This window comes from Alosa sapidissima, chromosome 1, assembly GCF_018492685.1.
Source record: "Alosa sapidissima isolate fAloSap1 chromosome 1, fAloSap1.pri, whole genome shotgun sequence".
Taxonomy (NCBI): domain Eukaryota; kingdom Metazoa; phylum Chordata; class Actinopteri; order Clupeiformes; family Clupeidae; genus Alosa; species Alosa sapidissima.
Window position 1 is genome coordinate 35,824,140 of NC_055957.1, and position 16,168 is coordinate 35,840,307.

A 16,168-nucleotide genomic window follows, 5' to 3' on the forward strand; every position below is an offset into this window, starting at 1 on the left:
GAGAAAGCAAATACCTAATCCCCCAGCAATGAGGACGAAAAGATTCCCCTTTTATCCTTATGGATTTTTGAACCCTTCAAGTATCTTCTCCTAGCTCAGAAAAACATGGAAATCCATGGCGGTTTTGGCTGATATCTCAAAATGAGTCAAACAGACTTGGAGGGACAAGTTGGATTTCAGAGCATGTAGGTAGCGATTTCTGCTTAAATTTAGTCCGTTTTTTCAGGTTCTGTTGTGAAAATAATGCTCAAAAAATAGACTGCCTAGAGCGAGAAGACTTAATACATTTTATTGTCATTGTGGAGAAAATCCTTAGGTTGTCTAGACCCAAATAAACTAGTTCTCTATCTCAATATGTATAATCCCCTTTTAGCATATATAATGAGTCACTATACCATGCAATGATGGAACAGAACTAATTCTGCATTGCTGAGGACACCTCTGGAAAATCCTCTTCAAATTTCGGTTGCACGATTCTGAACACTGAAATGTGAATTGCATTTGCAATGTTTAGCTTAAAGCCATACATGTTATGACTGCTATATTGGTTTCTTTTTAAGTATATTGTGGAAGTTAACTTTTTGTATGCCAAACTGTATTGTAATCTTTAACAGTTTTCAAATAACAGGAGAGAAATTGGTTGATTGATTTGGAAACACGGTAAGATTTCAGTCAACATTTTATTCTCTGCGTATTGGCAACTTTTTCCAGTCTTGTCCAGCCCACCTAAGCACAGGTCTTCGTGTTCCTTTAGCGCAGTCTTAAAGAAGCTCGGACAAAAGCAGTGGCCTCAGTCCTGTGCGTCTGCTCTCTGTAGCGTTGGACTGCTTGTCGTCTGGAAGTGGGAACTGATCAATAGTAATTGGTTTGTCCGGTGCCGGTTGGCTTAGATACCCGTTGGGTCGGGGCGGTTGAGGAAAATGGAGGCTGTTTACCGTGTGCCGAGCGTGACCGACTGCCGGCTAAAGCTCCCCATATTTATTCAGCATTAGCCACTAATCTAAAATCTGCTCTCCCCTCCCTACTCTTTTCTGGAATTCTCTAGACCTCTCCCTTTTTCTTTTCAATTTGTGGTGGCAGCATAGTGAGGGAAGGCAAGAGAGGAGAGGGAAGAGACAAATGACGAGAGGAGCAAGTGAGATGAAGGGTAATCCTAGCTAGTGGCAGAGCATAGGTATTCATGGCTGAAGTAGGTAATGGATTTTTTTTTTTTCACTAGAAAAGCTTTACCATAAGTGACTATATTCAAATACAGAGGCATTAGGCAAACTCTAAAGGTGTATTAAAAAAACCCTGTTGTTCATATAAACACGCTAATTCAATTTGTGGGCACGGTGGTGTGTAATAGGATTTTCAGGCTGATGGAAGTGCGAGGGAAGGGCACGTGACGTGAGAGCGATGTATGCACCTCGTGGAGTCCACCTCGGAGGCTCCTCCAGCAGCCCCGCTGCTGCGTCCTCATCCTCGCTTAATACACTGGCCTGAAGGAATGACCTGTCAGTCTTTAGCTAAGCTCAAGAATGGACTCTGGAATCATATATTTGCCCTGTGAATATTAACCATGATCTTTGTTTCTGCCCCAGCATGACTGAAGTTTCTAAGCCATGTATTGATGTATCTTGTTAGAAATAGCATAATTGAAGCATTTTCGTCTATCGTATGTCATCGCTCTTAGTTAATTGGATCTTATTTAATTGACTCAATTATGTAACTAATGAACTCAACTCAGTTCAGTCCAAGTCTATTGTCCAGCAAAACCAAACCACATAGTATTTTTCAAACAAGGCCGTTAGAACATGACATCATGAATGGTAAAATAACATATGATATTAAAAAAAATCTCTTAGTATTATATTTATTATGTGAACCTTACACTGAACACTCATTCAATCGCATTAAAAAAAATCAGCTTCACAAACGGTTGGCATTCAATCATTAAGGTCCTCTCAAAAGCACACAGGTTGACTTAATATTAGAAAATAAAAACAGACCAAACTGTGAAGTGGATGAAGTGGTCATTATTCAAACACAGTCAGATCAAAATCATACAGCACCTTTGGTACAGGGGTGAGGTGGCATGTGGTGTGGCGAGAGGAATGCTTACAGTTGCAGGAGGGGAGAAATATTTGGCCTGCCAGCCAGAAGCAGGGAGCTAGGCTTAGGGTGGCCCTCTGATCCGGCACAAAGACTGAGGATGTGGAGAAAGGGGGTGGGGGGGGAGTAAAAACGCATTGGGTGGGTCGAGAGCAGACATTGACAAACTGGCTCAAGTCAATCTATAGTTATGTTATTAAATCCACATTCAAATGGGCCTGTCAGAGGGTCTCTGCTCTGAGTTTTATTACCTGTCAAAGACAGACGCATAAAAGGAGAGTTGGACTGAAATTAAATGAGATGTGTTTTTCAGCCATTTAGGGGGATTTTCTATTTTTTTTTGGTTATTTCTTTAAATCTGGGGTATACACATATGATGTTTTTATTGTACCAGGTCACTGTTAGCAGTCCTAGGTCTGTGCGGAGAGACTAAAGGTCTCCTCCACTATCTGAAGAAAAGCAGGAAAGCAAATGGCATGAATAAATAAGGGAGGGAGAAGAATGGGAAGATAGATAACAGAGAATTAACAGACAGACAGACACAGAGCAAGGGCTGCCCTGGGGATGAGCCGCACAACACAGGGCTTTAGGAAGGCAGGCAGACAGACAGACAGACAGACAGACAGAGCCCTGTTAGTTCTCTCCCTCTTGCCCCTCTTTCACCCATAGCCCTGCCATCTGTTTGTACTCTCTTGTCCCTTCCATCCCCTCCTCTTGTCATCTATAACATGCTGTATCTGTGCACTATTCCCCTACCTACCATAACATACTGTATCTGTGCACTATTCCCCTACCTACCGTAACATACAGTACTGTATCTGTGCACTTTAATCTGTACAGTATAGACTGGAGGATGTTGGCTTAATTGCATTTTCACGTGACACTCTTTGCGTGTATTAAATTTGTATGTAGTAGACTTCTGAAAGAGGTGCAGTGGAAACGTCTGAAACGTCCTCTATAGCTGGTCCTCTCTCTGAGGGCCAGCAGGATGAAAGCCTATTGTCTTTCTAATAAGTTAAAACAGAGATACCATTTTCAATCATTTCTTCCAGCCTCATCTAGCATAATCTCATTTGTGTGATTACTTAACGTGTGTGCGCGTGTGTGTGTGTGTGCGTGCGTGTGCGTGCGTGCGTGTGTGTGTGCGTGCGCGAGACAGACGGACAAAGAGAGCGAGCGAGTGGGAGATAGATGACTGTTCGCTTTTCTGTTGTCCCCTCAATCCCTTCTCCCAACTGTATCATCTCCATCCCATAATATTCATTTTTAAGTGGGAATAAAAGGCAAGGCAGAATACAGCACAGGCCGGGAGGGAAGATTGCTAAATTAAAAGTTTAAAACGCTATTATTTAATTACCCCAATGGTGCTGAATTGGCTGTGGGAGGGCAGGAGGGATGGAAAGCTTGGGATTATTCCACTTTTTCAATTTGCTACAGCCCCTGTTGAGCTGCAGCACATGAGCAAGGTGCCCTCTATACCCCCCCACCCCCACCCCTGCACACAAACAGACACACACACACACACACACACAGACACTATTTCAATTATTAATACTTGGATAATACAGCATTACAGTAAATGGCCCTTATTACAGGAATAATTATTTGTTGTTGTTCTTGTTGTTAAACAATGGTGATGCTTTCATTGGCATTTATTGTATGGTTTGTATACATAGATATGTTTTTTTTTTATTTGTTTTTTAAGAGGAGAGTGTGTGTGTGAGTGTGCGCATGTGCGTGTAAGAGATGTAAGGCAAGCTAATTACAGCCCCTCCTGTCTGTGGCAGGCCAAAGGGGCTGTGTGTGGGAAGGGGGGTCACAGCAGATTAATGATGCTATTTATCTACCCTCATATTATAACAATAATAACAATCATGAAAATTCGATCTGCCCCTAAGCCTGATAGCACGCTGCTCCCACAGGAAAGAATTCATCAGAATGAAATTGAAGTCGCAACCCACCGATTTTATTATTATTTTTTTTCTGGTGTGGGTGGGGGGGGGGTGTTTTTCTGTTTTATATCTGCCTGTGTTGCTGTGGGTGTGGCAGACAGAGGCGAGACTGTGTAGAGGGAGATTTTTTGACAATGGTGGTGTCTTCAAGTAATTTCTATGACCTGTTTACAGATAAAGGCCCCTGGGGAGCAACAAAGGATCTGGACAATTATTTCACACATGCATTGCAAAATGAAATTTCTCCAGAAAGTTCATTTGAATGATTTTATTGCTTCTTCATGGGAAGAGTTTACTGAAAAAATAGTCTGACATGCAAATGGAACTTTAAACAAAAATGTAAAAAGTATATAGTGCTCTAGAATCTTTGCTTGCAGGTGTTGCGTTGCCTGTTAACTTCAAATTGCAATGCATTTCTGTTACTGAGTTAACAGACTGCATGCAGAATGACATGAAAGATGTGAATCAGAAGCACACACCTCATTGCCAAAGACAGTAGACAGTAGAACATTTCATTTTCAGCAGTCATAATTAAAGGTATCTTACAGCATTGGGGTGCATCATTTTGCATCATGGATAATAGGATACCAAATACCTTTTAATTCATTCATTTATTTATTTATTCATTTTTGTAGGAAAGAGCTTTACATTTGCCCACTGCTTGTACTTCTGACGTGAGGATTCACGCACACCTGAAATGTTCAAGTAATGCTAATGGATATATAGGGATTCAGCATGTGTAAGTTGGCTGCACTGAATTGATGTTCATTTCCCTCCGCATTATCAGAGCGTGATGATGGCGTTGGTGCTATGGAAGTGAGTGTCGCATGTCTGCCTGTTGGGAATATTCTCAGTGAGCCCCCCCACCCCGGTCCTCTCTCCCTCTGCTGTCCTGATTGGTCCATGCCTTCACCATGCCGTCCCCCGCTGGGTGGTAATTGGCGCCCTCTGCATTGCCCACAGCAACAGCAGCTTTGATGGACAGATTTGGCCACCTGCCCCCTTTGCCCAGAGCTGTCAGGTCAGGGGTGCCCATCTCCACAGCGATGCACCCTCTGTGTGCCACGTGGAACTTACGCCAGCTGACAGCTGGACTTGGCCTTGTGCCCTGTAGCTGCGTTTCCATGTTGGCACTTTGACATGATGCTGCTACTGGGTGGCATGGTTGTGTGTGTGTGTGTGTGTGTGTGTGAAGGGTACAGTATGGTTTGCCTGGCATCAACATAAGTCTTTGCTGTATGTCTCAATTCACACTCCTCTTAGACCCCATCAGCATGCTCCACCAGGAATGCCGTTGTCACAACAAAAGGGATACCAAAACAAGCAGCGTCCGAGGACAGCACAGCTACAGGTAGTTTATAGACATGTGGAGCTGCCGTGCCATGGTTATCGAACAGTGTTTTAACATCTGCTCTTCGATTGGCCATTTTTCTTATCAGCAGCAACAATTATTTCCTTAATCATAAACCCATCAGAGCCATTATGAACTGCATCAAAGGAAATGTTATTGCTCACTTACTGTTGAATGATTTTGTAAAACATAGCACACACATAAGAAACTTCCTCTAGGCTATTAGGTGTCAAAGTCACCATCAAGTAGAACGTTGTAAATCTCTGGCAAGCTCACATTTTGCAGACAAAAACACACACAATTGGTACCACACAGAAATGATGCAGAGAGAGAATTCACAAATGCTTGTTAATTTAACCGCTTTTAGCTACTGTATCAACACTATCAGTTACACCTCAAGGAATATTTTAGTTTTGAATATTTGAATAATCAGGTTTCTCTTGTCCTCATGAACATTTATTTCACTTTTGGACAAATCAGAAGCATGTCGAATTCACCTTTTTTTTAAAAAATTAAAAAAATAATAATCCAGAGATGGATGTCAGCCCTTCACAGATTAATATTTCAGATATAATGGCTAGGTTGTCAAAGCACAGAAGTACATGTATACACATATTTACTTTTAAAAACACTGTGAAATACTCATTTCCACAAATATTTTAACATTCAAACCTGCACACATTCACACACACACACACACACACACATTTGTGTGGCTACAAGAGTTTATAGCAAAAGAAAGTGAGAGATGTACAAGCGCACACACACACACACACACACAATCGCATGGCAGATTGTCCAGCACCTTGTGCTCAGGCGAAGTTGCCAGGTTCTGGGACATGAGCAATTGAGATATCAGAGTAATCTGTGGTGCCGTGGCACAAACATGAAGAAAGACCATGTAATGAAACAAATGAAAGATGGCGTTCCAATCCATAATAGGCCTGTACACCTATCGATCTCTGGCTCACTCTCCAGCACGCTGTCTAAAACAGTGTGCGCTTACTTCGTGTGTGTGTGTACATTTTAAATATGCTCTTTGGATGTGTCTTTTTAGGCCTGTCAACAATTAACAGAAACAATTAAGAAGTTGTCATTATAATATTTCTAATAATTATATTTATATAGAGCATTTTAATTTGAGTTTGTGTAAATGTACGTACTCTTATTGTTTATATTTACTCGATAGAGGAGACTTTCTCAATGTACTGCCCCCTCCTGCCCACACACTTGCTCATATTTTTAAGTGTTTAACCTCCCAAACCGGAAAAGGGTACCTTTTAAAGAAAAGGGATTATGTTTACGAGGGCCTTATATCAGTTTCCTGTCTTTCTCTCTCTCTCTCTGTCTGTCTCTCTCTCTCCCCCTCACACAGAGAGAGAGAGGGAGGGAGAGCGCGAGCCGTCTCTATTGTTATGTATGACTGTCCTAATCTGATGCAGTTTGCATTGTGTGTGGGGCAGTGTGACTTAGGGTCCTTCCGCTTGCATTGTGATGTCTGATGCTTTAACGGACGAAATCAACAGAGAGGCACAAAAGAAGCCCGTCCTGACCTATGTGGGGGTGACCTCCATGATGCCTGGTTAAACCCCAGGGTCAGAGACGGGGCTTTGATGTTTTTTTGTGTGTGGGAGGAGAGGGAGTACATGCACGCACGCGCACTCTCATACACGCAGCTGCATTTGGGCGCAACTTGGAGCAGGAGGGCTTGCATGGTTACACTTCAGAGGTGTTGTTAGGGGTTACCAAGAGACTTCAGGGCTAGGGGTGTGTCTGTCTGTCTGTGCGTGTGTGTGTGTGCTTGTGTGTCTGCGTGTGTGTGTGCGTGTGTGTGTGTGTGTGTGTGTGTGTAAATGAGAGCGTGTGGATGTGATGGAGTAAATAAAATGGTGTGTGCGTGTATGCAAGTCCTCTCTAGTTTTGTGTCTGTAAATTTATTTTATGGGGTGATCATAGTACTGGCGAGGAAATTAAAACTGCCAATAGGAAATGCATCCTTCTCAATTGCAGACAAGGCACTACTTCTTGGCATCTCTCTCTCTCTCTCTCTCTCTCTCCCTCTATTTCTCCTTATTTCTCTCTCTCCTCTCTTTTCTCCCTCGCTCCCTTGAGAGGGGATGTTCATGCTTAATTAGTCACACGTACACATCCGTTCTGTTCTCTCTGGGCCTGGCGACAGTTGCCGGGCTCAAGCAGCTTTCCCTCTCTCAGACTATTAGTCAGCTGGAATACATTAGCCTAAAGAGCATCCCAACTCCCTGTGCGCGCACACACACACACACATACACACACACACACACACACACACACACACACACACACACACACACACACACACACACACACACACAAATAGAAACAAACAAATGCAACCTCCCTCCGTTCCTTCTTTGGCTCTTATTTAATTAACGTACCTAAGAGACGGACAGGTAGCATCTGTCGCCTCCCCCATCCTGTCTCCTCTCCTGTCCTCTCCCTCTATTCCACGTTACAGTACCTGTCTCTCTCTCTCTCTCTCTCTCTCTCTCTCTCTCTCTCTCTCTCTCTCTCTCTCTCTCTTTTTGTGTCTCTCTCTCCTCTTATGACCTCTCCCTCTATTCCACTCTACCTGTCTCTCTCTCTCTCTCTCTCTCTCTCTGTCTCTCTGTCCTCTCCCTCTTCCACTCTACCTGTCTCTCTCTCTCTCTCTCTCTTTGTGTCTCTCTGTCCTCTTCCTCTATTCCACTCTAACTGTCTTTCTCTGTGTCTCTCTCTCTCCTCTACTGTGGGATGAGTTGCTCAGAGAAGCCTATAGGCCGTACATACATATCAGTAGATTTTCTTTTTTAAAATGACAGGGAAGCTGAATAGTAGCCTGGCCTTCATTTTGTTGGAAGAGAGAGAGAGAGAGAGACCTGTCTTCCCCAAACCTGTTCACACTAAACCCAAGTCTTGCACAGTTCTCTCTGTGCTGTGGAGTTATTGTCTGTTCCATACCAACCAGGGTTGTGCAAAATTCGAATTGCAATTCTGTTTCCTGTTTGCTACCTCAATTGAAATGCAAGTGAAATTCAAGAATTAAATTGGAATTTAAAAGCCAGTTTCAATTCAGTTCTGGAATTTTGCACAAGCCTGATACCAACACCATTTTAGATATTTTGGTGTTAGAAATAAGATTGTGGTTAGACTGTGCATATATTTGCAAGTGTGTGTGAAATTGGTACATATGGGATTGCTTTGTGTTTTGTTTGTATGTTTGGGGGTGGGGAGTGTGGTTGTGACTGTGTGTGTTGGCCTCTGTGCTGTTTGATTGGTGGCCCGTGACTGACAGATTGGTTTGCCCATATTAGGGTGTGGCGATGCAGGGATTAAAGGAACATTTCCTGTCCTTTGTGTGTGTGTGTGTGTGTGTGTGTGTGTGTGTGTGTGTGTGTGTGCGTGTGTTGCCAAATTCTGATAAAGGCTCCTTGTGAGATTAGTTAGCATAAAAACTGAAGAAGTGCACCAGCTGAAACCAGTGTGAACAGCGGTCATTGCGTACAGGGCATCTATACGTGTTTGTGGAAATATGTAGGCCAAAGCCCCAGCCCATAGTCTGGACCGTTTAGGACAGTGTTTCTCAAAGTGGTGGTCCGCAAGCTATCCCAAGTGGTCCGCGAGCAGACGTGGTAAAATATCATATGGATGAGTTGTTTGCAATATTGAACCAACTTGTATGTAAATCCAAACAGTTCTCAAAGTCAAAGTCAGCTTTATTGTCAATTTCTTCACATGTTCCAGACATACAAAGAGATCGAAATTACGTTAAACTTCACGTTCTGCAACACTGTCTATGTAAGATATGCCAGTTTAAATCAAATGTATCCTCTGACACAATAAAGTGCAAAGACAATAAGCAAGGTAGTTCAGTGAGTAGGCCTATTGTGTAGGCTAATATACTGTTGAAGTAGGTCTAATCCTTTTTTTTTTTAGCTAGGTGGTCTGTGCGTTTCTTTTTTATTGGTTAAGTAGTTCTTCGTCTGAAAATGTTTCAGAAACACTGGTCTAGGAGAACCACATAGTAAAATAAGGAGAGCTAAAACACTGAGCACATCTCCAGTTCTACAGGATCTGGTCACATCAAGCTTCTCCATGTACTTAAACCAAGCTGCTGTGCACCAAATACACATAGTCTAGTACTGCTCTTCTCTTCCTTGGTTCTTAATCTAAGTGTAGATGTATTGTTGCATCATAGAGCATCACTTGATGTATTAAAACCTTGCCACATGTTGTGTCAGTAGCTTTGCTGATGTGTAGTGTTGTACTCATATTTAATTAACCAATGTTTCTTTCACTTGAAATTCTATATTCTATTCATTTTGTCATGCGTGTGCTGTCATGCAGATGTTCCAAGTGTCTGTCTGGATTGAGTTTGCCACTTGCTTTTGGTGGCAGTTTTTGCATGCAGGGGAATTGCTGTTGGGGGACTCTTTGTGCAGATGTTTTGTATGGTGTGTTTGTGTGGGCCACAGCTGTATTTAATCCTAACTGTTGCTCTGTCTCAAGAGAGTATCATATTTATAAATAATATCGCTGTGGGGGGAGAGTCTTCCTGTGAACATAAAGCCGCCCGTTACAGGTTTTCACATCATATTTTTCAGTGTGTTGTAATTAATTTATTTGAATGTTATAGATATGTTTCAGAGTGTCAATATAAATGTGCCTCTGTGGATGATGTGATGACATCTAACCAGGAGAACATTCACTCTAGTGTCATAATGACCCTCTTAACCCTTTCCTCACAGATGACCTGGATAGCACTACTTGGAAGATTTCAGACAGAGACCAACAGGTAATGTGTTCATAAACATAATAGATTTGAAATGCCATACAGTCTCTCCTATACATTAGTTTCATCCCTGTTGCATGACTGTGAGCACATAGGACCAATGACAGAAGTCTGTGGTGTATTTTATGTTGTTGACAGGCTCAGATCGCAAACAAAACCCCAGGAGACCGACGGTCAGCTGCCAGGCCAGCGAGACGCTACTACACAGAGAAATCTGTGATCTGCAACAACTGCAACATTGCTGGGCACTTGTCCAAGAACTGCCCCAAACCACAGGTACGGGTACCAGGACTGTGCACGGACAATTGAATACTGGATAATTGTTTACAGCAAATTTATTTTGTATTCAGTTATGTACATTCACATAATCATGGGAGGTTCAGAGAACATATGGGATACTTTAGCAAGCGCTCACTTTAAATAATTATATTGTTCATTTGTGCAGATGGTTTAGACACTCACAGCAATCTTAGTGTTATTTTGTGGAGTAAGAGGGCACTGCACATACTAACGCTTTTACAGCTCCATCTACTGTATATGTTCCATTTCCTGTAGCCTTACACCCATCACAGACATAACAACATCACTTCATGTAGCCTTACACCCATCACAGACATAACAACATCACTTCTGGTGGTTTTTATTTTTGAATTTGAAAGATTTTAAACTCAAAGTGCCTCGCTCTCTGTCTCTCTCTGTGTCGCTCTCTCTCTCTGTGTGTGTGTGTGTGTGTGTGTGTGTGTGTGTGTGTGTGTGTGTGTGTGTGTGTGTGTGTGTGTGTGTGTGCGTGTGCGCGCCCTTATGCATATGTATAGAAGCTGAGTTCCTGTTTGCACTGTGGTCACCGCGGGCACTTCTATAGAGATTGTCCGGCCATATACTGCAGGAACTGTGGACTGCCAGGACACACTCACGACAGCTGCTTGGAGCAGTCCTACTGGTACAAGCAGTGCCATCGTTGCAACATGAAGGGCCACTTCCGAGATGTGAGTAACTGCATGTATCTGTGAGTCTCTGTCCTCTCTCTCTTTGTGTGTGTGTGTGTGTGTGTCATGGGCGGTTGGGTCTCTCTCATTAGGACAGACGCTTCACAGGCTGTGAATGTGACACACGCTCCACTCGTCACCTCCGACAACCAAAACCCTCTCTCTCTCTCTCTCTCTCTCTCTCTCCCTCTCTCTCTCTCTCTCTCCTCTGAGAGGTTGTAAGATAAACAGGAGAGAAACATAGTGAGAATGATGCAAGTGATGCAAGCATTGGGGAGTTGGGGGGGTTGAAGTGCAAGGTGCTGATGGGGGAATGGAGAAACAAGAAAACAAGCTAGAAGACTAGGGAGAGATGCTAGAGAGGGATGTGCTGCACTGAGAGAGAACTCTATAGAGGACCGCAGGCAAGAGGGAGGCTGGCTGAGGAGGTGAGGATGAGGAGGGTGGGTGAGGAGATGAGGAAGAGCAAGAGGTTGTTGAGGGCAGTGTGGGGGAACGTTGATAGACAGCTCTACGGCTCCACCACTGAGGGTGAGGTTAGTCTACGATGCGTTTTCTAAGGCCACCTACAGTGCCCAACATTTCTCCATCTCTGAGTCCTATTTTTTTGTATGTCTGCATTCTCCTTTGTTGCCAAGGCTGACTTCTGCTCCAGTTTTAGACAGCACCTCTTTCAGAGTGATTTAGAATTAAAAGGCTGATGGTAGAAAGTTTGCTGACACTCCGCTGCAGTCATTCTGTCAACTACAAGGTATTCAGTTGAAAGAGCAGCTGCAAGCAAAGGAGTTTAATCCTATAAAAAAAAAAAATACATTTCACTCTACATGTATTTCAAATAACCGTGGATTGTTATGAAGGTCATTGAAAGTAAAATATATTTACTTATTACTTATATATTTAAATTTTAAAAAAGTGATATTAAACATATTCAGATACTCATGGTCATCACATCTTGCACCCCCAAAATGTGCCGTGGAAGACTTGTGCTTATTGTGCTCTTGCAATCATTTTTAAATTTGGCTGGATTGAGGCTTTAGCCTTCATATTGATGGATGTATTTTATTTTAAGCAGCATGTATGTATAGACGTTTTTATTTTTTTGTGAGATGTGTCAAGGAATATATATATATATATATATATATATATATATATATATATATATATATATATATATATATATATATATATATATATATATATATATATATATATTTTACAATTACTTCCTTAGCAAACCCTAATAACTGGAAAAACATTCTTTCAATTATTTGAGGTAATTTTAGCCTATACAAATGAAATAAGTATGCATGACAGATGTTGTTAAGGAGTTCCCTTTAATATTTATAAATAGGTGAATTTGTTAAATAAAATTAAAATGAATAGAATAAATAAAAAATAAAATAAAATGAATTGCATTGAATGTATTAAAACATTTTTCTGAAATATTTTTCAAAGCATGCCTGATAATAGCAGTAAACACAGCATTTTGTATGTATTTTATTCATTGTGTGTAAAGAAATCCAGCTGTTCATCTCCTACAGCAGAGCTGCAGCAGAATGTCCGAGTGCGCTCTCTTCCACAATGCATGTGGCACCAGCACACTCAGATATTCCATCCCAATTTCCAGTGGCTCTGTCCAGGCCCCAGCTGGGTGCCACGCTAGACAGCCGCTGTAATGCTATTCTTAAAGATGTTACTATTTAAATGTTTCCTTAAACAAACTCAGCTGCCTGCCAGAGAGCAGCGCTGCAGGGGCACATGGGCAGCCCCCCGCCCCCTCCAACACCCCCCCCCCCCCCCCCCCCCCCCCAATTCCCCCTCTGGGATTGAATAGGTTAGATAACTGAATGAATAAGTGTAGCTGCAGTGCCCTTGGCATTTTCAATTTTCTCTGTGATGTCGAAACGACGCAGAGCGAATGCTTTGGCCACAGTCTCTCCTCTCTTCTTCCGATTTCTGCTTCTCTTTATCCACTCCTTTCTCTTTCTTTTTCTCCACCACACATCCATTTGAAGCATAAAGGGGAGTGTGGATGGAGTAGCTCTCTCTTTCTCCACTCTTATTTATTTATTTATTTACTTTCTTTATTCCATGCCTCCTCCTGGACTGCTCCCTTGGCCACTGTTGCGCTTTATTCCTACCTCTCCTCCCTCCTCTCCTCTCCTCTCCTCCCTCCTCTCCTCTCCTCCCCTCCCCTCCTCTCCTCCTGTCGGTTTCTCTTGGTTGGTGTGGGAGGTGGTTCCTCACCACTGTCCATAGCAGCAGCAGCAGCATGCTGAACTGCGCCTGTCATTGCCCTTTCTGACTGAGTGTGATCTGAAGTAGTTAATCGTATAATTGAAGTGTTTTTGCCATGTCTGCTGACAGTATTTGTCTCTTTCTCCTCAGGCCTGCCCAGAGATATGGAGGCAGTTCCATGTCACAGTAAGTCTTTACCATGCTTGTTTGCATGTGTGTTTGCTTGCATGTGTGTGTGTGTGTTGAAGTATGAGTATGCGTGCACACAACCTTTTTGAAATGGCAAAGAACTCTGTAGTCATTTGACTTGAGTAATGTGAGTAAGCCATCCCCTGACTTCCGCCCACATCACCTGCCTGTTCATATTGTCTTTCAGTGGGATTAGACTGAAAGAGGGTAATTGATGTTTTTTGGTCTTGTGTGTGTGTGTGTGTGTGTGTGTGTGTGTGTGTGCGCGTGTGTGTGCGTGTGCGTGTGTGTGCGTGCGTGTGTGTGTGTGTGCGCGTGTGTGTGTGTGCGTGTGTGTGTGTGTGCGCGTGTGTGTGCGTGTGCGTGTGTGTGCGTGTGTGTGTGTGCGTGTGTGTGACAGCAACATGTAAATGCACTAACATCATGGGAAACGCACTAACATCTGTGTACACCCCCACCTGTCCACACACTCTCACATACACAGTGGGGGGTTGAATATAGACCTCAGTCTTGGAGAAAAAGAGCAGGTTGTTTGTCAATTAAAAAACGTGATAAAGCATGAAATGGGCTGCCAGCACAGAGCAGTCAGTCAGTCTGACACACGCACGCTCACACACACACACACACACACACACACACACCAACCACTAATTAGCCAGTCTGTCTAATGAAAAGGCCACATCGTTACTGCTAGCCTACCATGCGGGCTTGGGGGCAAAGGGAGGAGTGAAGGGAGGGAGGGATAGAGGGATGGAGTAGTGGAAACAGGGTAAGAGAAGGGGGAACTTGTTTACTGTCGCTTCCCTCTTGTCACTTGTGTCTGTTTTGCATGTAGTCATCTCTTCCCTGTGGAGGGATGAGTTATTTTGTTTTCTTTCATCCTTTGTTGGAAAATACTTAAGTATGCAATACCTGTGTGTGTGTGTGTGTGTGTGTGTGTGTGTGTGTGTGTGTGTGTGTGTGTGTGTGTGTGTGTGTGTATGTGTGCGTGTGCACGTGCACATTTACACACGCGTGTGTGTGTGTGAGGTACAGAGAGAGATAGAAGTCGGCCTTGGCACTGTGACCTTGTGCGCTAATTCGGGGTGGATGAGCTGTGGCACCGGGGCAGCGGTGTGGGCCTCCTGGTTCTGACGCGTCTAATGGGCCGTAATGGGAGTAATGGGCCAGCTGCTTCAGCTGCACGCACTACAGCTGGAGGAGGATTGCCTGCACCCCTGTGCCTCTCTCACTGGGGGCCTGGGCCTGGGTATGTGTGCCTCTCACTGAGGGCCTGGGTGTGTGTGCCTCTGTCTAAACAATGCTGGTGACCTGTGCCCCCACTGTCATAGAAATACAGTAGGGACAGGTTCTTACTTCTCTGTCCAAGTACATACTGTATGGTATGCTGTTTGTCTATGTCATTGCATGGTACATGTGGATGTATTTCTGATATAATATGTGCATCCAATGAATGTGTTGTGTGTGTGTGTGTGTGTGTGTGTGTGTCCTCTTGTGTTATGTGCATCCAATGAATGTGTGTGTGTGTGTGTGTATATGCGTGTGTGTGTGTCCTCCTGTGTTATGTGCATCCAATGAGTGTGGTGTGTGTGTGTGTCCCCTCCTGTGTTAGGGGAGCTCCTGGCCCCGTTGCCCCATGCCAAGCCCACTCAGGTGTGAAAAGGCATTCTGTCAGATCAGTCTCAGCTATTGGCTCTTTGGAGCCACTTTGTGTGTGCACAGACACTTTTGTGTGTGAGTGTGCGTCTCTCTGCACCTGTCTTAACTTACACACTCCTATTAGCTGCACAGAGTCAACCACAAAGCCCTTGGGGGAGGTTCCAAAAAGATGGAGTGTGGACTGGGCTGAGACATAGTCAGGGTTGATCAAGACCAGGCCACCAAGGAAGGAACCAGAAGAGGTGGCAAACAAACCAAGAAATGGGTGTGTCTGGCCTGTCACCAGCATTTATCAGGAATGGAGAGTTGATCATCATGGAGACGTGTGACTGCTGTGATGCCCCGGCGATCCAAATTATTATGGGATTTGTAGTCTTAGTAGAGGCACCGTCCAGGAGCAGTAAAACTGGTCATATGTGCAAGAGAGAGTACTCCATTAGAAAACAGAAAACATACTATACCATCACTGAGCATAGCCATGACTCACTCTAGTAGCAAAACCCCACATATACATGTGCATACATGCAAGTGTGTGTGTGTGTGTGTGTGTGTGCGCGCTTGCGTCCCACAGTGCCATCTACTGGTGTAGCTCCTTTACTCTCGCTGTTACAACCTCATATGGATTTACCTTTAAAATATGTTGTGCCTGCAGGGTATTTCCAAACCAGCATATTTATTGAAAGACACGGTGAGCTTTAATGCCTGACCGCCTGACCATCGAATCCTGAATCTCGTTGATCTCGCGAATCTGTGTTGCTGTGGACAAAACATCTGCTAAATACAAGTCAACTTTAACATAAACATTCTATTACGGCTGTGTTACGATGCTATTTACGGAGATGCCTGCAATACAGGCAGAAGGCAAACTTCTTCCTGTCAAAAACCACAGAGA

General features: G+C 43.5%; 1 protein-coding gene across 2 annotated transcripts in view; it reads left to right on the plus strand.

Annotated features, from left to right (window-relative positions):
* The window catches only part of zcchc7 (zinc finger, CCHC domain containing 7), a 54,042-nt gene that overhangs the window by 28,283 nt on the left and 9,591 nt on the right, over window positions 1-16,168 (plus strand). For both annotated transcript variants that reach the window (XM_042097685.1, XM_042097694.1), the window contains exons 3-6: window positions 10,161-10,207; window positions 10,343-10,480; window positions 11,020-11,190; window positions 13,579-13,614. In XM_042097685.1, coding sequence (XP_041953619.1) covers window positions 10,161-10,207; window positions 10,343-10,480; window positions 11,020-11,190; window positions 13,579-13,614 — 392 coding nt within the window. The remainder of the gene's footprint in view (window positions 1-10,160; window positions 10,208-10,342; window positions 10,481-11,019; window positions 11,191-13,578; window positions 13,615-16,168) is intronic.